At 43.9% G+C, this 27200-nt stretch overlaps 1 protein-coding gene and 1 non-coding gene across 2 annotated transcripts in view; one reads left to right on the top strand and one right to left on the bottom strand.

Moving 5' to 3' along the window:
* The first annotated feature begins 9912 nt into the window (after positions 1-9912).
* The window catches only part of LOC144132623 (actinia tenebrosa protease inhibitors-like), a 34086-nt gene continuing 16798 nt past the window's right edge, over positions 9913-27200 (top strand). The window contains exons 1-6 of the mRNA XM_077665155.1: positions 9913-10006; positions 15399-15451; positions 18087-18156; positions 21009-21182; positions 21728-21771; positions 24403-24484. Coding sequence (XP_077521281.1) covers positions 9964-10006; positions 15399-15451; positions 18087-18156; positions 21009-21182; positions 21728-21771; positions 24403-24484 — 466 coding nt within the window. The 5' untranslated portion in view covers positions 9913-9963. The remainder of the gene's footprint in view (positions 10007-15398; positions 15452-18086; positions 18157-21008; positions 21183-21727; positions 21772-24402; positions 24485-27200) is intronic.
* Positions 13737-13808, bottom strand: TRNAS-ACU (transfer RNA serine (anticodon ACU)). The gene has a single exon. It is a non-coding gene; the product is annotated as a tRNA-Ser (tRNA).

Raw genomic sequence — 27200 nt, 5'->3', positions numbered from 1 at the left:
TTGTCGTCGCCTCTCTGGCTGTGACTTCATCCTCTTTTCATGCACTGTACATTCCCATCGTCATCGCTTGGTGCTGTTCGCTGGGAGCATGTCTTTGCCAGCGGGCTGGAATAAACGTCTCCCTTGAAGTCTTCCCTTAGACGTGGTGGAGGTGCTGGGTACGGGCAAAGTTCAGGACAGCGGCAAGCTTGTCAGGGTCGGATCGAATGCCGTCCCGGCTGACGAGGTGGCCTAAAATTGTGATTTCCTTCCTGGCGAAATGGCACTTTTTAGTATTTAGTTGAAGGCCAACAGAAGCGAGGCAAGTGATCACTTCACGTCTAAGGGAAGACTTCAATGAAGACGTTTATTCCAGCCCGCTGGCAAAGACGTGCTCCCAGCGAACAGCACCAAGCGATGACGATGGGAATGTACAGTGCATGAAAAGATGAATTCGCAGCCAGAGAGGCGACGACGACGAAAGCGCATAAAGTGCTCACAATATTTTAATTCCAGGTTTCATACAACAGGTAAATTATTTTAGCAAATCAGCATGCCGAACTTTGCTATTTTTTGCAACTTCTTGTTGCGCCTCCCGTTTATGAGTGTGTGGTTCATTTGCAGCGCGACTTTGCAGGCCTTGTTTCGGTTGGCGGCCTGTGGCGGGAGATTACGAAGCGATTCCTTATTGCCAGCCGTCTGAAACGGCGCGTATTGGAAATCTTATAAATTAAGCTCGCTGGTCTCTAAATGGCCCCCTTTGAGAAGTTTTTGTCGTCCTTGCTCCTCTGTCACTGTTTGGTAAGGTCTGCACTCCGCTGCAGCAGCTTTATTGGTTCTGTCGTTTCCTTCGTTTTACGACCAGTGTGAAACCTTTTCCCGTCGTTGTGTCGCGCTTCGCGCTCTTCGTTTGAAGCGCTTAGCTCTTCATTTCAAGATGAGCTTGCGGCATGTGAAGAAACTTTGCTCCGTGGCACATTGCGACAGCGTGGACTGTGCCGTCGGTGTCTTACTACACCGCTTCCCGCCTGACTTTCACAGGTGAGCTCTTGCCATTGTCGTCTGCTCTGGACATGCTTTTGTCAGGCTTTTCGCGCCTGTTTCGTAGCTGTAACCGTTTCACGCGTACTTGGCTGCATATTACTGGGAATATTTAAATAAACCGCAGTCCCAAGGTGTGCGAGAGAGGCCTACCATTTTCTTATTTATAGTTTCGTACAGCCGACTGTCACCAATGTGAACTTGATACCGGGCTTCCAGGAGCAACCACGTGGCTTTTACTGCCCGCAAGGCCAATTTAGAACCGACTGTGCTGCCTAACAGCTCCGAGCATGACATTAATGGGTTTTCTAATATCGTGAAGCCAATTTTTGATCCCCTCCCAACTGACAGTGTCAAAACTCAGTCACGTGTATGTGAGCCGCCTTGACGGTGCCATAACTGAATTCGGTCAGCAGTAGTAATTGCCGTTTACATATACATGACCGCCGATGTAGTTTTAAACTCATTTCGCCAGTTCGCTCCGTCCCTCTTTGTGCATAGAATAGCAGCTAGCCGCGTGATATCAGGTCGAGCGTAACCGCACTCTGAGGCGCGGAGACTTGGCGCGAGCATTTACTGACATAGTTAGTATATAATGTACGCCATTTAGGTGAAAGGAATCATGGCACATTGACGTTCGGAGTATATGGTATTCGTTTCGGTGCACTTGTATAACGTGCATGCTGCATCATGACCAGATGCAAAACGTGGCTGCAGCTCTGCCGCAACCTCAGCCTGGAGAAGGCGGCGTGCCAGCTGCGAGACCTGAGGGGAGGGTTGCTGTGCTGTGCCTACTCGATGAAGGACTGGCGGTGTATTTTTATCTAACTTTTAATTAATACAACAGTCTTGAAATGGCAACTTCTGTCAATGCATTTTTACTTCTTTTTAACACTGTAGCGCCCGTAGGCCAAAAGAAATACCTCTCTTGTGGCATTACAAATTAAATTAAAACCGGGTCCCTGCTAAGCGAAACCGAAAATGAAAGTATTGCTTTCACGTGTGCGCACATATATATATCTTATATATAAGACATCATGAGACAGTATCACAAGTGGCTTCATTTGTGTACTTTATACTTTCATAGTGGCGTGCGTTATTGTAACGGTTGTATTCTCACAAGACTGTTAGGATCGCAGCTCCTTTCCTCTCGCTATGCACTGCATGTGAGATTCTGGAAAAATTTACGACATATCATACAATAACTTTTGTACTTCTAGCACGCTGGTGTCAAAAGTTTGGTGGACAAATGCGGTCGAAGCGAGTTTCTAGGCAGCGGGTGCGGAAAAAAGTTCACCGACAATGTGGTGTTGCCGGATGTTTCGGGTTAAAGAATAAAGGATAATGGAAATGAGATAGTTAGGGTTCTGGTTTGGTTTGGTTTGGTTTAATGGGGTTGAACGCCCCAAAGCTACTCAGGCTATGAGAGATGCCCTAGTGAAGGGCTCCGGAAATTTCGACCACCTGGGGTTCCTTAACGGGCACTGACGTCGCACAGTACACGGGCCACCAGAATTTCGCCTTCATCGAAATTCGACCGCTGCGGCCGGGATTGAACCCGCGTCTTTCGGGTTAGCAGCCGGGGCGCCATAACCACTCAGCCACCGCGGCGGCTCGTTGGGGTGCTGGTATGCCGAGGGTTCCAAAGGACCTCAACGTGAGCTTGCCATTCTTCTGGTTCAGGCTGTTTGATGCTGCTAGGCACGTCAGTAACAGGAACAGGCAACTTTACATGTTTTGCGGCAAGTGGGATTTGAATCTTTCCTATTCACAGTGAAACATTGTAACATTACCGCCCTCCCTCGCACACAGAAGGCAATATTGTTACTTCTTTGATAGCTCAAAATAAATTAGGAGTGAACACGTGACAAATCAGCATAAAAACTTGAACAAAAACTTGTAGTGCTTTCCCACATGTCTCAACAATTTCAGTACTCCAGAACTTTGCCTTCCTGCTTACATATGAGCGTTTTGTCATGTTCAATGTTTTCATAATGCATTTTTATGCCGACATGGGTTAAGGCATACTGGATGAAAAGGTTCTCGTGATATTGCGCGTCCGTGTATTATGTTACAAAACATGCACTTAACGAGTTTAAAAATGCACTTCTGAGTGCTACGGCCTTTTGCCTCAATATGCACGCTAGCAAAGTCCTATTTTTGTACATGTTTTTTTTTTCAATAATTGCTCGCGAATTCATCGTTCTTATGACTGCTCATTGCGTAGGCTAAAGGCTGACTTGCATAAATGTGAGACCAATACGGGCAACAGTGGTTTATTTGCAAGTAATAAATGTTTTTGTGTTAGGAAAGCCTCACACTTCAAACTGAAACAAAAATGTTTCCTTGTTTTCAAAGCTTGTAACCACTGGAAAGCCGTACTTAAGTGTCAATTGTGAGCCACTTTTTTATTTTTAATGCACCACACTTGTTCAAGTGCCTGCGTATTATCTTTTTCAAGTACGGCGTCATGGTAGGCAGTGAAACAATGAAATGCTCGTACATGCGACAAGCTTATGAGACGGATCGAGAACTGCAAATTCGGTCCATACCAATGCAGAATGCTCGGCACTTTTATTTGACTTTTGCTTCTAAAATGTCTGTGAAACTCTCAGCACAGGTGTTCAGCAACCATTGCGCTGCTGCATTATGCTCGTTGGCAACATTCTAGCAATTGCCACCAGGGGCTATACACACGGCCAGATTTGTCGAGAGTATAGACATACTCTTTGACACTTTAAATAGTTCACAGAAGCGAGGAAAGGCTCCATATGCCTCTGCAATGTGTGAAGGATCTGTGCATAAAGAGTTTTTGTAGGAGTGCATTCCAGTTTTCCAAAGTATCGAAGTGTTAGGCTGTGCACGACAGCCTCTTGGCATCCGTTGCTCCTGCTAGACTATGAGGGCTTTGCTGCTGTTATGGGACCACCTGTCCTCTCGGTATAGTTTCGCATACCTCCTTACCAGACGTCTCAAGCAGAACATACTTGAAAACGCCTTTGCAATTGTTAGATAAAAACCTGGATCTAACAGCAACTCGTCTTCCCGGCAGTTTCAGGTGTCATTCAGGCATCTTTTAGTTAGCGACCTTTTCAAACTGTCGGAAAGCAGCAACTGTGCTGAAGACATGTCTAGTCTTCTAGCCGCTCTCCCAGTTTGTTTTTCTATATCTGCTCCTTATCTCTGTCCAGCTAACACATCTTTGCCAGTTGCAGTTCAAGGTTTCCCTTCTTATTATCCATCTGCAGTTGCAGATAACAACATTGTCTGTTCTGCCGACTGGCTTGTGTATAAGTTTATGAATGGCCACAGGTGTGCCACATTGTCGCATAAGTGTGAGTCGAGGCTAGAAAACGCAACCTTTGCCGATTAGAACCACGTTACCTTGTACTTAAGTGTGAAAAAAACCTAAAGAAGGTGACCTTGGCAGCCATTCGGTCCTGCACCCTCCTCTAGTAGCATTCGTCAATGCTTGCGAACAACTTTTTGTCCCATCTGCCTCCAATATTTGGGAAAAGAGCATGCAAGGCATGAGCTGATTGTGTTGCTTCATGCGAAGATAGAAAAATTGCTGATTGTATGTGGTGATGAAGTTTACGATGGTTTGTTTGCCCTGTTCGTCAGGATGAGGCTGCATTGGCTTGCACGCAGGAAAAATCTTGAACTCCACAAAGCAAATACTAAGCGGAAAGCTAGAAAGGAAGCACTGAGGCTAAGAACTTGAAAAGGGTGCAGTTCCGAAGCTATCGGCTTAAGTTGCAAGTTGTTTTGTAATGCGTGTGCAACATATCTGTTAAGGCTGGTGTAATGGCTTGTAAAGGCTGCAAGTGGTTTTTCTGATCCAAAGCCTGGTCATAATATATTTCTTTTCTTGTGTATTTTGCTTCGCTAGGACGTGGCATGGTTACTCAGAGGCAGTGGTTTAACAATGCAGCATCTTTCATTCCACTATGTCACTCTTTTAGGGTACTTTTATGCAATGTACAGCTTGGTCAGTTTTCCCCTATGTCCTTATGCACTAATTTGGATGAAACTCCATTATGATAAAGCGAATGCTATTCAGAGGAGATCCTTTATGTAATGGATTCAACAGGTTTCCGTGATGTTGAGGTTAATCTTTCCGCCTTCCTCCCCCTTGCGGTTTCGTGCGTGTCCATATTACGAACTCAACCGTGTCATCATAATTACCACTTTGCACCATTCGCCACAAAGACATCCTTAAGCAGGCTTGCTCTATCTCCTTAGAGTTTTTAGCACGATCTTTCGGAGCGCAACGAGATGACAGAATAAAACACACAAAACAGCGCTTGAGCTTTATCTCGCTATGTTGTAATGTACAGTACAACGATTACGTCCTCTCCTGCCATGTGAATGTTCATGCATTTCACTGTAAGCTGCACTTCATGTATGCTATAGTTTGATTAGAAGTGCTTGAAATTACTCCAGTTAGCGACAAGAAGCAAATCACTAGGCTCTCCGCAGGCCCTATGTATGGTGTAATGCTCTAGCGTTGAGCAGGTTTGTTGATCGTAAAACTTTTTTTTTTTAATATTGTCATGCAGGTGTAAATATAGCTGCTGTATTCTTTCAGTTGAAGAGGGGAAATGTGAAGAGTAGTTTCAGTACTCTATGCAACATGTGTATCTTGGTGCGCCTATTTAATATCATTTTTGACTCAATTGAAGTTGTCATAGCATGTTTTCTGCATATTTAAATTTTCCAGATGGTAAGAATTGTAGCACCTCAGGACTTTTTCCTGTCTGCACTTGACCATTGATATGATTAGCCAGCTTAAACAGTGCTACTGTTGGTCCTGCCTGTTACATGCGTTTTTGTTGGTGTGCTTTATCAGTGTATTTGTTTGGTTGATGAAATAAGCCTTCAATATGAGGACAATATTTGCCGTACACTCTGTTGTGAGCTGTGCACATGGGCCAGTGCTTTGTAGATAATACCTTTATATGCTCAGAAACCAATTATGTGTAAAGGTACTTGCACCAGTATTTCCGCTGCGAATTATGCATGCTTATCCTGTGTCTGAAGGGTTGCTGCCTTTCTAGGCTTGCTTCTTTGCCAGCCACTTTCATTGGGTTTCTGATTGCTTATAAATAAGAACATGATTAGCAGGAAATCGAGCCCATTTGAGTAACAAAAGTTGGCGCGCGTTGAAAGGCAATAAGCTCCTAGAGACGCGGTCTCGAAAATGCGGATTCTACAAAAATACTAGTGTATAATTCGCGCCAAAAGCATACGTAGGCGTGACGTCATTCAATGTCACGCACTCGTAAGGTGTCCTCCAGCATCCAGGAGCGCTTGGATGCCCATGAGCCGCCAGTTTTTGAAACAATTGGCGTCTATGGAGTCTTCGCTACCATTATATATCTACCTTGTATAGGCGGCTAGGTTTAGCAGCACTGGCTTCGGCGCAGTCCCGACGGCTGTAGCAGCGGCTCTGCTTTAATCAGGGAAATGTGGCGGGTGTTAACTTGCTGTAATGTTTTCCTTAATATTTGTATTTTAAATCGCTGATGCTTAAAGGTATCAAAATACTTTCTAACGCGATAGCGTTAATGAGCTCGTGTCGATGTCGACGCTGAGGATTTTTGGTGGTTTAATCGCACGCACAAAAAACCACAAAAAATCCCCGGAGAGGCAACTCAGGGGGAGGGGGTTCCCCGTAAGACACGTGACCTCGTGGCACTATCACAACCTGTCCATCTAATTGTGAGCAAACTGCCCACCGTGGAAGGCGTCCTTTAAATTAACGAGTGTTCGCGAGAGGGTGTTCAGAATTAGCAACCTCGGTGGCACAAGGCCCACCGTTGGCAGCATCTGCCATCGCTGGGCATATGCCGCGTCACTTAACCGCTGCATCAGTGCGCAAGAAGTGGTATGAGGACTCCCAGCGATCTGTGAATGTTGGGAAGAGAGCGGCCAGTTCCGCATATATGGGCGTTAACCCAATAACGCTATCGTGTCCTGCCATTAAGGAGGAGATTAGGTGGCCCCTCCAAATTTTTTATACAAGTGGTAGTGAATTTTAGGCTATACCAATTTTTAATAATAACCTTGCATCTGTGGGTGACTGTAGTACAAATAAAAAGTAAAAGGAAAAGAATGTCTGAGATTATCGCTATGGTAGCGCTTTCTATTGGCAGAGACCATTCCGGCTGAGAATTAACCTCTCAAAATTAAAAAAAAAATTAAAAATAAATTGAAATCAGGTGTGGCTACCCCAGGCCAATTTTACAGCAAGCAAACATCCGTCGATCGCGATCTTTTCGCGGACCCGAGAGGCTGTGGTGCACAGCCTATCGCGTAAAAACGATAAACTCTTTCTCTCAGTGAAGGACTGAGGAGTTTTAGGCGACTGAGTGAAAATTTTCTATTCAATTTTTTTCCGCCATAAACGCAAGTTTTGCTAGCGAAAATGCAGCAGCGAAACCAAATCGTGCCAGAGAATAAGTTTATAGAGTCAGCTTGTTTTCAGTGAAATAATTCAGTTCCAATTTCTCCATTTTCTACCCGTAGTTGAAGGGTTTTTAGCACCTATATATGGTTTAAAGCTAATCTTTGAGAAAAAGGTGTGCACGCAACGTGGCAGCACTCAGTTTTGTGCTTCGCTCTGTCGTCGCAGTGACTGTTCGGTCGCCCACTGTACTGCACACTAAGCAGGTGCTGACGCGAAGCCGTCGCATGTGCGGTATGCTAAACAGCTGCGTTGCGACAGCCATGTGTTGATACGCAATGCGCAGAACGGTGCTGCTCCGCCATGTTGAACTCTAACTCAGAGGTTTCGCAGTGAAAACATCTCGGTGTCTGTGTCTGGAATGCCTTAACATCGCGAGATGTGTTCGAACTGCAAGAGAGGATGTGCGCCCCCGCAGAGATGTGGCTGAAGGAAGTGAAAGGTTGGCTTAGGCCGAGGCTTAACCTAATCCTGCAAGCTACCTTCAAAGGCTGCCACGTAATAGTTTTGACAATATAGCCGTCACGGGCTTACAGAAAATGTGTTATCAACTAAAACGTTGTGAACTTAAACGCTGTGAGCTTTACGAATACGTGGCGGCCATACCTTCCTCATTTTTCTATATAAGACGTGACTAAAGGTATTTATTTAATAAAGTTAGCAAGAGTGATGTAAAATGTATTTCGCGACAGCCTGGTAATGTTTTACCCAATAAGGTTTGCATTGTGTCCTCTTTTTCTCTCTACGTAGGCCAAGATAATTATCAAATAATTTTTTAAGCTTGGTTAGTTTAAGCCTTCTCTATTGGCCAAGTGTAGTGAAGGAAATAAATTTGTTCTGAATGTAGACTTTCTCATTTTGAGCTGACGAAGGGTGTTCTGTGTTCGTGGTCCTATTAAAGCAGACAATTACATAGCCGGTACTTACGCGTTGAAAGCGTCGTGGATGGGAGAGAACGCGCAGTTATTTGTAAGAAGTCTCGCAGGAATCGCTTCTAGCGAAATTTTACTGATGCATTATGTTGCCTAGTTTGGCGAAAACTACAAAGAAGCCCTACATCTGGAGTCCAGAAAACTTCGCGACCTTTTTCTTTCCGTTGGCGCCAGGAAGTGACAATGAAAGGGGTACCGTGATAATTTACCCTCCCGAAAAAAGGCGTGTACACACTAAGGTCTACAATGGGATAGGATCGCATCATATTGTTAGGAGACACTATACTCTCATCAAACTGCCTGGCTCTCCGTGTGACAAGCATATGTTTGCCTTCTCTTGAAATCCATTCCGTTACCATTAGGGAACATCGGTCATATGCTATCTGCATTACACGCTGTACTTCTGCTTATTTTTATCTGCTTAGTTTAAGTTAGGGTATTGAGAAGTCCTATTTCCGCCCTCACCCGCTCTCTTATCTTGCTGCGTTTTGACTCTAGGCCATCATTTTGATCTCCATAGCTCTCTGCGCCGTCCTTAGTATAATATACTTTTCCTTTAGCACCGAAGATTCTTCCCCAAAGTGTGGTATCTGCGAGACACTGTTATATATGCTCCCTTTTTTGCAGATAACACTGATATTCCTTTTATCACTTATTAGTTCTATTCATATCACTCCAACCTTGTTCTTATTCTTCTTTACTTTCTTCGCTGTTTTCCGAACATGGCCCAGGTCTGCGCTGAGTAATTTCTCAAGACAGACCCATTACCTTACAAAATTCAAAACCTAGCCGTGTATCCTGAAGGCGTAGAGTCTTTCCACGTTATTGAATAGTAGATTAGTAATCTTTCTCTTAACTTATGGTCTCATCGCTCTGTTTGGCGGGCTAAAATTTTTGTCATGTGTTGCTGTTCATCCCATCAGTTACATATCAAGTTAATGTCACCCTTAAGATGCAGATTGCTACTCTGTTCTGTATTCGTTTTTACTCCCAGTGTTTACTTTCCAGCCCTCCTAAACGTGATAAACCACACTTCAGAAATTGTGTCTGATTGCGCAACACTCTTTCCGATTTGTAGCTAGCAGAAAACGTTCGCTACTGAAAACAGAACAGGCTCGCAAAAAGTGTCGGGGGAAACGCAAAAAGATGAAAATTTTCAGAGACAGTCGCTGGGTCAGCTACGGACGTGCTGAGATGGAACGCATTCTGGTACCTATTGCACTGTGCGAATATTCGCAGCTGATTTAGAACTAAAAGTCACACGCAACCTTTGACAGCACGTGTCAGGCTTGCACAGCGCAGAAAGGCTTGTGCAGCGGTTGTGGAGCGCGGTCGTCGTAAACATCACTCTTGTGCGCCTCTATAGGCAGCAACTGATAGCCGACTTCTCCCAGGGTGGCGCTTTAGCGGTGAAGAAATACGGTTTACCAAGCTGTTTTTATCTTCGCCACGGAACGGCGCCTTGGAAGGCCCCGTGCCTATAAGAAGTCGGCGGTTTCGGTGGGCCAGTGGCAGTAGAATTTGTACACCCATAGACGCAGCATGAAGTCTCTCGTGCTGCTGGCGCTGTGCTGCAGCGCACTGGGTGAGTGAGTTGTTGGCTCAAAACACTTTGCGAACATTCCATTAAAGCTAGATGATTAAGTAGTGGACCTAACGCGCGCACTCGTAGTCTTTAAATTCGGCGAGTTTGGGATGTCAGCGTCAGTTGCGCAAAAAAAACCTTTAATGTGCTGCACCCATCAGAAAATAGAAAGTGGAGATGTAGAGAGGTAAATAGAGCGAAATGGAAACGGTGATAATTCAATAATAGCGGCGACTAAAAAATGTGGCTTAGAAGGCTTCTTTCTCACTATGGCCATAAAATATAGCATAGGTTCATATTCAAAAAGCATAAACCTAATCAACGAGTAGGAGACACCGCGCTTTAGGTAGTAATTTGCGCATTGGAATCCTACTGAACCCTTTATGACAATAGCTCTCCACCAAAGCCAGGAAGTTTAACAAAAATTCTTCAGTGTTTCTAATGATTACCAATGATACGCATGTTTTACTGGGTGGATTTCTCAGTAGTGGCCGTGTCGATATAAAATGTCTTATGGCTTAACAGCCTACGCAAGCCCTTCAGTAGTGCTCAGCCTGTGCAATGTTATGGCTTTCTTGTTAATTCGGGATTACCGTTATTCCGCTAACCACGCTTCACTCTTCAGTTCGCCAATTCTTTAAACGCTTGCGTGTAGCTGTAAATTTAACTAAAGGAATGAAATGGTAGTCGTGACCTATTTCCTCTCGTTTATAATGCTGCAAGCACTTCAATGTACTTGTAGTAGATTCAAAGTAGGCAGTACCGTGCCAACACGTCAACAGTACGTCAGAAGTGCACCACTTAAAAATTTTCGTCTATAGACACGGCACACGAGACCATTACGCCCATTGAGAGCTAACTGCCTTTGAAACAAATGCAATCGGCTTATAAACATACTTCTTATATGGTCGAGTGCTAGCCTCTATAGTACGAAACTATTTTTGCGCTTTTTTTAGGAACGCAGAAATGCATCTCCGCCGGGTGTTCTAAGTTACCGTATTTCGAGAAGTTTCACTTGAAAAAGTTTTGAAGGTGCTTATGTGGTTTTGGATGTGCCCTCCGAAAAGAAGTTATTGAATAATTCTCGTCGTTCACAAAAAATTTGTTGTTGCGGTCCTGTTCTGTACCTGACAGGCGAGAAATCAGCGCCCTCCTTCTTAGACTCACGGGTGACGAAGGCCACTTCATTTGAGCTTAGCTGTGCACCAACACCGAGGACCTTTGATTTTTTTGTAGCCTGAGCTACACTTGCCGAGGTTGAGCACTTTCTCCTTGGCTCCTGTAGAGCCGTGCTGCGCATGCGCGAGGAGCAGTGACGTCACAGTGTGCACACCGGGCGCGCCGGAGCCGCCGCTGCCGCGCGCGCCTCGCCCGTCGGTGCATTCCAGAGGAGTGACGCCATAGCCGCGGCAGACGCACTGGCGCCGGCGCGTGCCCAGCTGTGCGCGTCCGTTGCGCAGTAGCCAAGTCTGACGCTGCGCCGGAGCCGGATAGCGCCTCTCTTTTTGTGCACAAGCGCAGAGGTATCAGTGGGGTTATACATATAGCGGGGCGTTTGCCACTGTGGTATAGCCATCGAGAAGGAGAGAGAAATTGCTGCTCAGCGGCTCAGCGTAGCTCACGCTGCGTATACCCTGGCATAGCCGAGCTGAGCCACTGCGAATTTTATTCGCTTTCTTTCGTGTCCTGAACGCTGCTGCTAGCGTTTTTGATTAAATATAGATTCCTCTTAAAGAAGCACATGCAATTTAGGCTGTCATCGTCGGTGTCACTGAATGACGTAGTTGTCCGCACACGTGCGGGAGAAAGCCGCATCTCTCTCCAGTTTGTATTCGTACTTGCGAGCACTGTGAACTGCCTTTCCAATGTACCTCAAATATACTTTACCGCAGTGAGCTGTAACACTTTCCTACGAGGAAAGACTGAGCGACATGAAAACCTACTGCATCGAATGTGCTCGGAAATATCAATCATCGCCGGAGTAAAAAACGTTTTCGAGCCCAGAGCATGCGACCCGTCTACACGAGTGCGGTTTGATAGGAGTTCTTTGGTCCCAGAAAAAAAAGCGCGCCGAAAAAGTTTAAAGGACACATAGGCGGCTGCCTGACATGTTTGTTATGTAAAATTTTCTTACTCCGGGACGCATTCTAGAGCACAAGTAACAGAAGATATCAGACTGCGTTTAAATTACGTATTTAAAGCAGACAGCTAAAGCAGGGCCCCAACTCTAAACAATTTCGTATCTATTTAGTATACCAACGATCAATTTTAGGGACGGGTGTTCACAGAATGAAAGGGGTTAAAAAGTGTTTAAGCAGAAGAGTCAATGCGGAAGTTAATGAAAGCACGTTTGTGCGCAAGCAAGGACAGCTTTTTGACCGTTTTTTTTTTTTTGACAGACCAAACTTGTGTCTATTCGATGAGTCTGCGCCAGGCATTCGGGAAGTGCTGAATTCGATCCCCAGTGCCGCAGTGTGCCTGCTGGTTTTTTAGTGGGGTACAAGATTCCCGCTGGCGTGTGGTTGGATCTTCTGGAATGAAATACTTGGAAAAAGGCCTTAAGTCACCCTACCCTAACTTAATGAAAAAAACTATCCGCAAGCTACCGAAACCAGCCCTACGCAGTAAAGCTCATTGTGTCCCTTTCTTCTTAAACTGCCAATGACATCAAATGCACATTTCCCAAGCACATAAGCCTAATTAAGCCAGGCACCAGTCCAGGCGAAAGCTCGTACAAATTTTTTTACAGGTGGGTACCCGGGGGCTTTGGGGATCGAACTCTTTTACTCCCGCATTGGAGCCGGATGGTCAAACGATTGGAAATTTTTGAATAGTCCTATAAGATTCGAAAGTGCACCCTGGCTTTTTATCCTCCGGTAGTATTATGCATTTTTGATTTTTTGGTGGTCCTGAAAGTCAGAAGACCGGTCATTTCTTCACCACACTAGAAATAGGTGATTTTATCCTTTCGAGCACGCTTGCCAGACCTTGTCCAATGCTTTCATTCCTGCTTCGACTGAAGAGTATATTGTCACATCCATACTGCGTCCATACTCGCCCAGCGGCACCGAAATTCCAGACGATTACGATTAGGCATCGTTAAGCACGCAATAAAAATAACCTTTGGTGCGCTGTTTAAACACAAATCTTCTGCCGCTGCTGTTCATGCATGATTCCTCGAGCTGGCGGCGTACGTGATAGTTTTCTCGCAGAAAGAGAATGAGAGGGGGAGGAGGAAACAGAACACCCGCGGCGGGTAGGCAACAAGACGCGAAGGGGCAAGGCGCGGTTCAATGCAATACGCCAGGCGCCTTCGGGCGCCGGAAGTGGAGGGAAGCAACCCCGAACGGACTACACAACAGCGCGTGCCGCCGCCCCGTGTAACTCGGCGGTGGCGTGATGTGTGGTATGGCTTGTCTGTGCACCCCAACCAACAAAACGGAATGTCAGCGCAGACGCCCGTGCTCAGGGTGTAGTTTGCATGCGAATAATAATAATAATAATTGGATTTTTGGGGAAAGGAAATGGCGCAGTATCTGTCTCATATATCTTTGGACACCTGAACCGCGTCGTAAGGGAAGGGATAAAGGAGGGAGTGAAAGAAGAAAGGAAGAATAGGTGCCGTAGTGGAGGGCTCCGGAATAATTTCGACCACCTGGGGATCTTTAACATGCACTGACATCGCACAGCACACGGGCGCCTTAGCGTTTTTCCTCCATAAAAACGCAGCCGCCGCGGTCGGGTTCGAACCCGGGAACTCCGGATCAGTAGTCGAGCGCTCTAACCACTGAGCCACCGCGGCGGGGCTTGCATGCGAGACGAGCTGGTTTCCAAGATACGTTGAGCCTGAAGCACAAGTGTACTAGTATCGGTAAAAACCGTTCAACTGCATTTCGAACTGCTGGCTTTCTCTGATTTCCGACACGAATCGGACAGTGAAATGCCGCTGCTAGGCAGGCATAGATGTCGCCGCGAGGTGGCGTTCGGAATGCAGACGCGCAAGCAGGAGGCCTTAGCCCACACGCATGCGCCGGAACGCAGAGAAGATTAACGCGTCGGGAAGGATGGACACCGACTTCCTGGATAATCTTTGACGGCCCAATATCGAAATGTACGCGCCACGCAAATCGATGTAGAAGCACTTAAGCGGGAATATTTGGCACTGCGTGCTGCTGATGTTCTTGCTAAAATTCGTGCTACGCATAGTCAATGGATCTTCTACTCGTGGAATTTTCGCCCTATTCGCGGCAGTGTTGTGTTATTTGGACACAGGCACCCTATCATTGGTCTCATACCGACTTCGCGACATTACGAAGAATTCATTGAATTTTCGTCCCCTTTTTGTGGTGAATCTTAAATGCCACTCAAAAATCAGTAATTCTTCATGCAAGAGCTCGTGTACCCTAGTAATTAGGGCGCCGTCAGAACAGGCATTTCGCCGGAACTTGATTGTCTGCGCTTATATAGTTACTATATACAATTATTCTTCGACGTCAAAGTGATAACGGCAAGTCTGCATCCAGAGCACTCTTTATACTGAGTTTAGGTCTGCTGATGTTGCAATCAATTTATCGAAAAAGAAAAATCCTCATGCTTAGTGGTGCATACTCTGCGCAAATGATACTTTCTTCCAGATATTCCTAATTATGACACCTATGGCTCTAAAAGCCGGAAGGTTAGAAAAGAGTTCACAATCAAATGTTTCTTTAAAGGGCTTTCAAGAAAAGAGTTGGCATATCAGAGGCAGCGAATTAATGCTTGTTTGAACTGTTTCCAAATACTGATAGCAGGTTACCTGCTCCTACCACTATAACAGACTGCTTTAGTGTTGTTTCGGCATGATCGTTTCAGAAACTGAAAAGAAGGAGAGGTTGAAAGAGGCTTGCATGGCCGCACTCCACTGCATTGCTTGATTACTCAAAGACTGCTATTCGGGCTAAGTTTAGCTAGTGAGAGAAACTATTAGCTCGGTAGATACTTCAAATGATTTACAAAAATAGCTATCCATTTCATGATACCTAGTTTCTAGCATTCACTAAAGGGTGAGCTATCGGCGCTCTTTTGAGGAGGTTCTATTAGCGTAGGGCAGGACACTTCACCCAGAACTGCCGAGAGATGGTGGCCGCCCCTGTATTTCACGTAAAAAACAAGATATAATGCAGAAAGTTAGTTCACTGAAAGCAATATGCCTGTGTACAAACACCGAGGAAGTGGGATAACAAAGATTTTGCTGCAAGGAATAAGTGATTAATTTTTCTTCGCAACTGCCGCTGGAATGTCCACAGCTGTAGAGTTTAGTATGCTTTGTGAGGTGTTTAGTTTTTTATGGCAAAGAAAATAGTGGATCTTTGTTCAGAAAACGAATAAATAATATTTATTGCCTTTTTTACAGCCATCTCCGGAGCCGAAGGTGCGGTCCGTCATTGGAAGACTAAACGTCCACAGGTACGTGGACTGTCTAGCCACTCCGCTGAACACTGCGCTTCACATGGTTGATGGGAACCCCCTAACACATCGTTGTCTTTTTTACCCAACGTTTGGTGTTGTAAGAAGATCGCATCCCATTGGTTGCAAAGATATGAATGTTTGCAATGCGAATGCCTGTATAGATAAGAAATAGTTTATTTTTCTGGAAAAATTAGTAATAAGCAGCTGTCAAATAAGTTTAACAAGCTGACTGCCCTTTTCGTTCACCAGGGCGTGTTGCATACAGTGAGTTACACGTTTGGGAGGGATAACAACTATAACCTTCACAGGTAAATAAATGCTTTTACAGGCAGTCGCGAAATGGATGAACGCTACCATGTGTGTCTACACGTAATAATAATAATAATAATTGGTTTTTTTAGGGAGAAAGGAAATGGCGCAGTATCTGTCTCATACATCGTTGGACACCTGAACCGCGCCGTAAGGGAAGGGATAAAGGAGGGAGTGAAAGAAGAAAGGAAGTAATAGGCGCCGTAGTGGAGGGCTCCGGAATAATTTCGACCTCCTGGGGATCTTTAACGTGCACTGACATCGCACCGCACACGGGCGCCTTAGCGTTTTTCCTCCATAAAAACGCAGCCGCCGCGGCCGGGTTACACGTAAGGAAGCACTAGTATTCATGACGGAGATACTGATCAGAATAAAAGCTGAGAACCGACTCAAGGGAAAAAACTCGCACACGTGGAAGCGGACTACAACGTTTTCACTTGAGCTGATAAGTCTTTTTTCAAACCATATGTGCCACGTGAGAATAATATGTGTCACAAATATGCCTCATGATTTCCTGTGTGCTACCTTCAAGTTCCAGTGCGTCACAAATGTGTCTGGCATGAATTGGTACGAGTCATAAATTTTCGCGTAAAACGATTCCTATTTGTTGCATTAGAATTCCTGCGTGCCACATCGAGTCTGTTATACTCACTCGTTTTGAAAACGACCTTATAGGTGTCACAAATATGCCTTAATTAAAATCACCCGCGCTGCATACGCTTTCACACATGTCACAGTGTGTCCCACATGAGTTTACGTGTGGTGCTCAGAAACCGACAAGACACAGCCAAACACAATGAAATCACGTGTGGCTCAGTTTAACGCGTTTCGCCTCGTATGAAAGAACGCATACCGGCTAGTTAGAGTTGTATTAGTTCCACCCTGTTCCGTGAAACGCATGAAAAAGAGCGAGTAACACGCGCCAAACCAATATGCGGGATTACAAAAAAAATGCAACAAAGGACAGGCCATTTTACTGATAACATTCTCATTGCTTTGCCGCTTTAGACCTCTTTATTGCCATAAATATAAGCTACGTGGGCTGTAGATAGCAGCGCGCCTTGCGATTCGTTTTTTTATGTTGATACGGAAGCATGATATTTGATTGACGGCCAAGATAATGCCTCATACAATATATATTGCTCGCTGTGCCAAAAGCGACCCCTGCTGGCGGCAAACAGTGTGTTCATGCGCAGAGAGAAAGCACGGTGCCCACCAAATAAGCGCTAGCATTTAGAATTTTTGTTGCATCATTTTCTAATGAAACAAGTACATTATGTGCAGATTTCTTCAAGTTCCCCCCTTGTCTCGTGAATTTACCTTGCGAAACACTTCAGAGCCCAGGTATCAGCAAAATGATTGCGATTAGAGCGATTTAAATGGCGGCAGGCATTGACTGAACAATAATATAGCGTTGTTTTTCTTAGTGAAAGCGTATTTCCTTTACAGTGCGTTTCGTAATTAGAAAACTTCTTTATAACTCATGACATCTCCGAAGTTTTCAATATGTAGCATATGGGATGTCTGTGTGGTTCCCCATTGCTCTAGCTTCGCCACCATTGTAGCATATCAAAGAAATACTGGCACTAGAGGGCACTATGTACACAACTTTGTGCGCAGCAAGCTCGCTGTTTTTGTAATAGTGTGCTACAATTTGCGGAGCTTTGTTGTTCCATAATAAATCCCTTCATTTACAATTTACGGTTTTTAATAGGCATCATTAAGGTTACGTTTACTAAAAATTAGACGCCAATTACATTTTGAACGCAATAAAAAAGTAAAAGCCAGTAATAAAATTATTAGGGTTAATTATATACAGCGCTATCTGCAAGTTTTTAATGGTAGTAGGTACCACACCGTCCCTTAGGTGTTCGTAAGAGAATTTCTAGAATTTGCAAGCTAAAATTTCTAGCTACTTTGACCCTTAATACGAAACTTTCTACCTTTCCGTAAAAACGTACCGTTGGATGTTTTCGTCGAAAAATTGATCAATTGGCCAGATGAGTGTTTGATTTTAGTTGAATTACCAGCACCGCCTGAAAATATTTACTTGTCTAACTCACATAATCAATCAGAGCTTGGCAATGAACAAGCACAAATAACCGTTAACCCTCTCTTACACCGAGAATTTTTCGGGTTGACAGCATAATATTTTTCTGCATTAGCTGGCTTTGTGGGAATGGAACGAAGGAATGCTTCCATTTTGTTTGACAGAGTTTTGAAATGCAGAAAAAATTGCCTCTACTAACTAAATCTCTCGCATTCTCCTTTTTCTTGAAAAATTGCAATGATACTGACAGCCTGTGTAATATCTCCAATACAGTTTCCGGATGAAGAGGTTACTGCCTTTCCTCTGCTGAGTGTGGGGTCGACTGAAACTCCTTTCTTCGAAGGTGAGTCGGCTTGATGTGTCAAGTTTTTCAACCTCTAGTTGCTAACTCTAGTGGTAAAGTGGCCATCACAACAAGTCGTAAAAGATATGCAGAGAACAATATTCGTCGATGCAAACCTTAATGAACTTATCCAATATTTATTAAGCATTTTACAGAATGACCAGAAGTTGTGTGTTTAAGCACGGTTACCTGGATCGGAGCGCGCGGCGGGGTTACCCCGCCGCGCACGCGTGTTCGAAGCGGCCGTGGTTTAAGAAACCCAGAGGGTTCGCACCCTTGTAATAGCTACTCGGGGCGTCACAGCGCCAGCGACCTTTGTAAGAAAAATTTCTGTGTTCCTCTTTCCTGGGTCTGTAATCCGATGAATTGAACGACAAGCAGTATATGGTTGTATCTGGAAGGTGAAATAGTGAGAAAAATAGTTTGACAGAATTATGCAGCTAAGTTTTTTAGATAGACGGTTTCCAAGAGCGAGGTTTTGCCTCTATCAGTAGACGATGTGTTCATAGTTTTGATTTCCGCGATCTGTGAGAATTTTACTGGAACCACGCTCTACTTACAAATGCAGAATGCGAGGCGAAGAAAACGAGATTTACGTTTCTTGGAAAAAATATGAATCAAATCTGGTTTAATTGATTGTGATATCATGCAAAGATGGGCCTTGTCTCACAAGCCAAACACTCTGATTTTTTGCAAAATGCTGGAGCAAATTGCATTTGAAAGAACCAGATTGTGAAAAAGAATATGCCTACTATTCAGTGGAGCAATTCTTCATAACCAAACTACAGCTAAAGCCAGAAAATTGCAGTTAATTTGCAGACAAAATTTTGAAATACGGCTTGAAAGTGTGATCGATTCGGTTAGGATGTGTGCATAGCCAAGCAAGAAGTAGTAGTTCAAAAACGAAATGAGGACCACAGAAATAAGGCACACAGAACGAGCAAACTTCAAGTGAATATTTTGTTTTGGTAAAACTGCCTTATAGAGGCGGGAAGGAAGGGTGGACACCAAGAATCTCCGGACTCCACAAAACGGCTGCATTCCCGTTAGACCAAGGAACTGTAAGCTATGTACGACTTACCTCGAGGCGTTTACTGCAGCTGTGGCCTTGTGGTTGAGCAACCACCTTGCATGCGGGAGGTGCGGGGTTCGATCCCCGGTGCCACTGGTTGGCCGCTGCTGTACATTAGGTAAAAGCTTCTCCTGGCCTGGTGCTCGGCTTAATTAGTGTGAAATTCTTGTGAAATGTGTCTTTGACCCCACCTTGACAAACGAAAATACCTTGTGCCATGACGTTCTTTTTCCGCAGATGCCCTTGCGCCATTAAAATTCACTGTCATCATTATGTGTGGTCTTCCTTTTACGTCAACACGTCATATATCTCATTTATCTCAAATATTAAGTTTTGAAACACTGCTAACAAACTTTATGAAAGAGCTTCTACAAGAAACACTTTTTTTCATATCAAGATAAAAGAAACAGCGCGAAGTGTAGCCAATTCACGTGAGTGCCCATGCACGACACTCTGCCAGGAGAAGCAAATATGAGAAAAGTTCCCGCGGTTGCAGTGAGCCGGGTTTGCAAGTAGTTGGCATTCTTGTCGCAGCTGTTAGTAGTTCCTAACAGCCAGCTCACCTGGCAGAGAGAAACCATGATTACTTGCAGCATACGGGACTCTCCGCAGGTCTTACTCAAGTTGCGGGCTCTATGTTTCTAGTGAATGACGTTTTGTTTGCTTATATATTCGCTTGCAGAAGTCGGAGTGTTGTTTACAACATGATCTGTTGACGGTTGTCGCTATTAATAGAAAGAAAGATATCTAACACCTCTTAAACAGTGTTGCGGCTGCCTGCGTCACCAGCGGCACTGAAAATGCGGCTGTGCCGATGGTATACTGTCCGTGCAAAGAAAATATTTACATCACACTATTTAGAACAGTGCGAATTACAAATAAATAGCGTCCGTTTTCGGTAATCAGCCAAAAACAAGAGAAAAGGCATACGACGCAAATCATGATGAGGTGCAAGAGATTTATACACGTTTCAGGTACACATCATTCGGAATTCGTCTAACCTTTTTATTGAAGAAAGGTTGACACCTACATCAGATAATTTGTTAAATAATGTAGCAAAATAGGAAGATCTACACCTTTTTACGTGTTTTCTTTGTAGACACAGAAGCATTCAATTTTTCTGAAAATAAAATTTCGTTTATGCTTTGCGGACACAAACTAGACATCACAATAGTGCATTTATAGTCTATGCAGTCACTGAACTGTTATGAGACCAGCTAACTGAAATAAGACTTCTCCTTATCCTATATGAGTGCACCGTGCAGTACAATTAGAACACATCTAAAATTTATGCGGTTGATCCAGTTTTAGAGGTGTCTGAACACATCCCAAGAATGTAATGCCATACCGAAACTCTGAATCTCCAATCCTGGTATAGCAATCTCCGCAGGCTGATAGTTGTGCAGCCTTTCGTATATTAAATCTCTGTGGCTGCAACTCGCACCGTGTTAGAAAAAAATGCACATAATCACTTCATGACAAAGCGTAATTCAATTCAGTGCATAAACACCTGTCATTAGCTCTCCGGAAATGTGTGGCACATGAGCAGTTATAACAATTGCGCGCTTGTGAAACAGCGTCCGTGCACACCTAGCTGTTTATGCGTTTTGCTTGAATGCACAGCTTTGTTTTTGAGCTACCGAACCTTGCACCTTTTACCTCTAGCATACCCAAAAAGAGTGCGCTGCTGACAACTGCTGCAGGAGAGATGCCAAATGAAGTCATTTCTGCATATTACAGTAGCTTTATTAATAAGCACTCGCTCAATTCACTGTCGCAGCACGCATCGATGTCAGGTGTTTGGAGCCCAAGTACCCTGGTCCATGCTACGGCTACTTCCCTCGCTACTACTTCAACAACGCCACAAAGACCTGCGAGCAGTTCATCTACGGAGGTTGCCAGGGCAACGGCAACAACTTTGAAACTCTCGAAGAGTGTCAGAACGCGTGTCGCTGTGAGTATGATAATAACTCTCGTTTGCTTGTGAGACTATTCCTTACGGCGTTCGTGAATGTCTTTTTCCGATTAAGGACAAATATTCATAAACGGTAGAATTTCTGATGTCCGCGTGGACGAGGAGGAGAAAGAGGAAAGGCAGGGATGTCAACCCGAACAATAACCGGTTCCCTAACCTGCACGGGGGAAAAGGGGTTTCTGCGGCTTGCGTCTTCAAAACTTTTCGAGCAACGATATCACAGGTAACAAAACAAGTGCGATGAGATGAAACCTGTCTGTAACAAAAGATAACACTAAGTAGCCAAACGTTACGTAATAAAGGGAAGTCATCATCGAACAAATATCAAGGCAGTAGAGGTAACTAAAAGTATGCTCCGAGGAATAAGTGATCAAGAATATTTTGCTCTGCCCCAAAAATGTTTCCAGCTGTACACAGCTGTCTCTTTCTGTCGTCTTTTGCAGGATAATTTTCGCTGTTAAAAATATATTGTTGGTACGCTCATCGGTAGAAAGAAAAAATATCTCTTATGTTATTTTTCGTAGACGTTCCTGGTGTGCCTTCCAAAGAAGAGAGCTTCTTCAGCGAGGTATGTTGACTCTCCAGTTACGGCGAAGAATAAACCAGCACGTAGTGGAATGAAAATGACCTGAAAAAACAACGCTGTCATAGTTTTTCACGTCCTTGTTTTTGTTATATGTAAGACTAACCGGAGTTACCAACAAAATAACTGTTCTTAGTCCTCAAAGCAGAGAACTTATATTTGCTGCCAATGCAGCTTTATTTAAGTATTTCAAAAGGTTAAACACGTAAGATACGTGCTGCCATTTTAAACAGCCAGCTTTTCCCCGTCAGTTACCACACGCAGTGAGTGAATGGGACAATACAGTTGCCTTAAATCACGACAACGACGGTCTATACGTTTTAAACAATAAATTAAACGATATTTTAAAACTGATTTCTTTAGCGAAGTGGTTTCTGGGTTAACGGTCTGTTTCAATTTGATAACTAGTCATTCGTCATAAGCTTTAACAGCCCTCAAAGGTTTTCAAAAAATAACCCCGTCTTCTAGTTCCCCAAAGCAGAAACTTCACTCAATGTTGCCAGCTATTACATTCAGAGTTCATTTAATTTTCGAACTACTTCCGCTATCATTTTAGCTTTTTTCAACGATTGTAATCCAGGCGCGCGATTAAAATCTTTGTTCCAGTTTCTACACAGCATGTTTGATATTTGCTTCTTATACCGCTCTTTATTAGAATCAAGACATTAATGCGACAAAAAAACATAAACTATTAACGAATATGCAAATCTTCTCAGATGTTTCTTTTTTATTTATGCAGAGTAATATTTCATTGTGGAATTTTTGTAGGACGGGATTTAAAGGTTAATGAAGTAACCCTTGAAAAGAAATACATTAAGTCGGTGAGTACGTTAAAATAGAGAACAACATGCCAAGGGTGAAGTAGGGACACTGCATGTTACTAATACATTGCAACAAAATTATAGCGAAACTATAGCCGAAGATTTGTATGATAACTTTAGGATAAAACGCTAAAACATTGGTGAAAATACCTAGGTATACAGGGTCCATCCCACAACACCAAGATGAACCAGGTGCAACATGACCAATATCGGAGCTTGGTAGCTAAGTTCTACAAAATTTTTCCTATTTGATGTGTAGTTTGCCGTCCTAGTAAACTATAGATGCATGACTTAGTGGCATTCTCCGCGTTTTAGTTCATGACGTGTAACGCGTCCGCATGGCATCTAGAAATCAATCATATTGGCAAAGCCTTTAGCGAAAAAAACGACGACAAGAGAGGAAGACGGGACAGCGCTCTCACGTCCTCGTTTTTTGCGCTAAAGGCTTTTCCATTATGAGTGAACAGTACCAACTAGCCCAAGAATCAGCATTGCTAAAAATCAAGTAGTTTTAAGTGTTCTTGTTACCGACTATCGATGTTTTAATTTGTGTGTTCTGAAGTTTACATTACCTGTGTATTATTTTTCTTTTTATAAAAACAAAATTGAAGAATTTTGATGCATGAGTCGCTAATAACGCTTCACATGGGCAATTCGTAGTCATCCTACAATCGTTGCGCATTAGTTTTGTCAAGCTTAGCCATACATTAAAGGCAATTTACCCAGCGGTACAGAACATCATCCGTATACTCTATATTACTTTGACGGAATAAAAATTACCCTAGACTGAGTGCGCTGAGATGATTTGTTTTCACTTGTTTCTGTCTTTAAATCTCTTTCCAACTGAAGTTCGCGGGGATACGCTGGCCGCAGATGGCAAGGACAGGGTCAGTTGGAGAGACATGTGAGAGGTCTTTGCCTCTTAGGCTGCTGCTGTTGATGATGATGACGGATGACCATCGTTTTAACGGGGATTTAAATATGTACAAGGAAAGGTCATTTGCTAGACCTATAATGCCAGCATTTGATATCCCAATCACGCGAAAATGCCTGCTTGGTTGACAGTGTCTAAACCAAATACTTTAAACCTAGGCACGCAGTAACTTAGGAGATTTAATAAATTGTATCATGTGTTTTCTTTCGCACTCCCGCCTAACAATTTTTATACGCTTAGTGGCATTAGATTTGTTGCTACGGATTTCAGAGCAACTTGAAAAGTTTGAAAAATTGCTGCAGCTGCGTCAAGCTTCCTGCGTTTAATAAAGAAAGGCACAGCAAATCCTAGCTGCGTATTACCTCCTTACAATGATTCGCAGCGGATTAAAATACAGACGGCTGTGCGCATTACGAAAAAAACAGTGTATAATTTGTAGTTACATTTTTTCTCTCATGCGGTCACGGTTTCAACAGGTAAACGAAGGCTGCAACGTAAAGGACGCTTTCAGATCAAGTTAAACATACAAAATAATGCAGTGTTTTCCTGCTTTCTTCGTTTTAATTCACACGAACTCTATGCAAACCTCCTCGAGAAATTAAGTGACAAAAAAGAACAAGCAGTGATTATTTCCCACTTTTTGCATGCCTCAAGTGGTCTCATATCGTGTGTCACGTCAAAGCCTGAGCGAAACGACAGGAGAACGCAATGAATTTTGAATTATTGACCTGGCAAAGCTGAATACCAGGGCGTGAGTGATATATAATAATGTCCAGTGCGTCAGTATAAACAAAACATGGCTCCAAAAAAACTCGTGTCTCTACTGCGTTAATGAACCGCTGTGACATTTGTATTTCTAAGGTAACTGACATACCGCCAAGGATGGCGGCTTCGCTCTACGAAGAAGAGGATCTGCCTTTTCCCCGCGATTGGGATGTCTCCGGTGAGTCTATTTCGCTACCACAAATGATAGACATCTTGGACTACAGAGGCTTCCGTAGTTATGTGTGCGTATATTTTAAAAAATTCCTGCGAGCAGTGTACTCTCCAAATAAAGAGAAAGCATCCCAAGGTAGCTTATTTTGGTTTACACCTTTGGCTGTAGTTAAACATCGGTGCTTGCCCGTACTCTAGAGAATTAATGAGAAAATGCTCTAGGAAGCAAGCAGTTTTCGCAGAGGAAAGCCAAGGAGCTGATCCACGCCGCTGCTCCACCTGACGGACGAAGGAGCAACCGCGAGCCGGGCTTGGTGGCCGGGCTGGCTGCGCGTTTGTTCTGAAGCTTACTAAATCAGTTTTATGTTGCATTAGTTAAAGGAGCGATCGCTGCTCCGCTGAACTTCGTTTGAACGACCAAACGAAACGGTCTCTTCAAGGATCCGCAAAACTTGGCCAGAAGCAATCGGTTGCTTCTATAGGCTGCAGGGCACGCAGCCGCTTGTTCAGGCGGCTTAGCCAGCCTTTTCGAAAACTGTGCCCATGGGCGACCCTAGTATTCCAGTTATTACAGGAAATTCAGGCAACTATCGATGTGTAATTACGTATCGAAGAAAGTGGACGATGATATGATACATTCGGAAGGAAGTTTCCTTTCGATGATTTCTGTATTTCGCACGCAGACAATTTGTAAAATATGGGAAGATAAATATAAAAGCGTCTGTATATATTAAAAAAACGCTCATCACGATAAGGTCAATAAGAAATGCAATGAACAAAATTTTGCCGGTTGATACGAGGCCGACCCTGAGTGCTTTTGGATAAGACGACACTAATGACTTCTAATAAACCGGCTTTGTTTTAGGTTGTGTGTAGATCGCAGCGACGTGGCGGCCGCAAGGCCCGACCAACACATGTTAGAATAATTTTCGCTACGCAGGAGACTAGGCTAGGTACGGTGGGCCTCGATTCATCTGTCTGCTCATGTGACATTGCAACAACCAGCCCTTGCAGTTCAAGGAGCAGAATTTGAAACATTACTTATAAACTTCGACGAACGGGTCGGCATAAGTAAAAATTTCCATTACTGCCCTTGCTTTAACGAAGGAAAATCGTGGTATCCAGCCAAAAACGCAGAATTGACGCGTTTCACTGCAGAGACAAGAAAATAATGAACGACAGCTAATGCGCATGTTTTGTACTCAGATAGTGAATGCAAAGCAATTTCGTACATTGACAATTCGCTCTTTCGCGCAGCCATCGGATCTGGCCCGCAGAAAACATGCATTCTGTGGAGAGGGACCGGGCTTCAGCCCGTATGGTCGTCCACACACTTGTCTAAAGCGCTCTAGCCGAGAGCTCTGTTCTGCATTTACGACATTGGCTGTGGACTGGCGGGCTGGGTACAGCTTTTAGATAGACGAGGAGTTGAACACTTTTCATAGGAATGTGCAAGGACGAAAAGGCCAGGTTTCGTGAAGTTTTCTGTGTGTCGTAGAGGAGTGTGCAAGACTCTACGATTGAAGTTCTTGTTGTTCTATATTTATCGTAAATGACATTTTATCTCCGCCACTATCATTTACACCAACGGGAGTGTACTTAAGAAATTGTGTTTAAAATTTCCACCTTGGCTCTCATTGTCAGCTACTCGCGTTGGCCACGACCGTCAGGGTCGGCAGTTATTCCAACGGTGGTGTGCATTAAGCGCAGTTTATGAAGTTCATGCGGGTTTACATCGTATTAAACTGCGCAGATTGAAAGCTGTTACAAAGAAGGTTTTTTGAGAATAATGCCGCAACAATTCGTGTCATGCGTTTATAAAGCCAAAAACAAAAACTGAATCGAACACATTAGCTGCGCCTAAAAGGTATGAGGCGACCTCGTTCGCGTGTTAATGCTCATACGAGTATATGCGAAATTCACAACTCGCATAACTCCATACTTAGTCCTCTACCGCATTGTCACAAAACATCGAAGTCTGAAGAGAGATTTCTCGGGAAGAGCAACTGAGGTCGCACAAACGCCAGCCGTGGCATTACCTGCCATCGCAGGGCAGTGGCGCATCGCTTGACCGCTGCACCACTGCTCCAGGAGCGGTGTGAGGACATGCCAGGATTTATCAATTTAACATAGACAACGAACAATTCCGTACATATGCGCATTAACCCACTTCAGCTATCTAGACGACTCCCATCCGTGAACAATTGATCCGAACAACGGAACCGAAATGAAAAAAGAACCGCTAGAGCACCTACTTTGCAACTTGCCAAACTACGCAAGTCGGCTATCATTTTTTTAGAAGCTGTTCATTAGCGGCAGCAATGGATTTTAGAAAATTAAGTGAACTCTTTCAATCTCTCTTCAGGGAAGGAAATTTTATTAGTGAAAGCAAAATAATGCAAGCTTGAATCGTTTCAAACAAACAATCGCATGCTGTTATTTCAACATAGTCTCTGATAGTGGCCTTTAACAACGCTTCGGAATAGGAAATAGAACATCTTGAAGTAAGAATGAAGGACAGCTTGAAAGACGGCTACAGGACTCACGGCAATGAACTACACGATATAACGAGAGCTGCCTTTTGTTGCCACAATCTCAGGTGTTTTATATATTCCGTATTTCGTCTCGCATGGTATGAAAATAATCATTTAGAGCTCTCATTGGTGCTCTAAATAATTCTTTTCATGACATGTGAAACGAACTGCTCAGTTTATTAATCACCT

The sequence above is a fragment of the Amblyomma americanum genome, chromosome 5 (assembly GCF_052857255.1).
Source record: "Amblyomma americanum isolate KBUSLIRL-KWMA chromosome 5, ASM5285725v1, whole genome shotgun sequence".
In the NCBI taxonomy this organism is placed as follows: Eukaryota; Metazoa; Arthropoda; class Arachnida; order Ixodida; family Ixodidae; genus Amblyomma; species Amblyomma americanum.
Note: the sequence above shows the minus strand (reverse complement) of the source record. Positions and strands in the feature narration are given on the sequence as shown.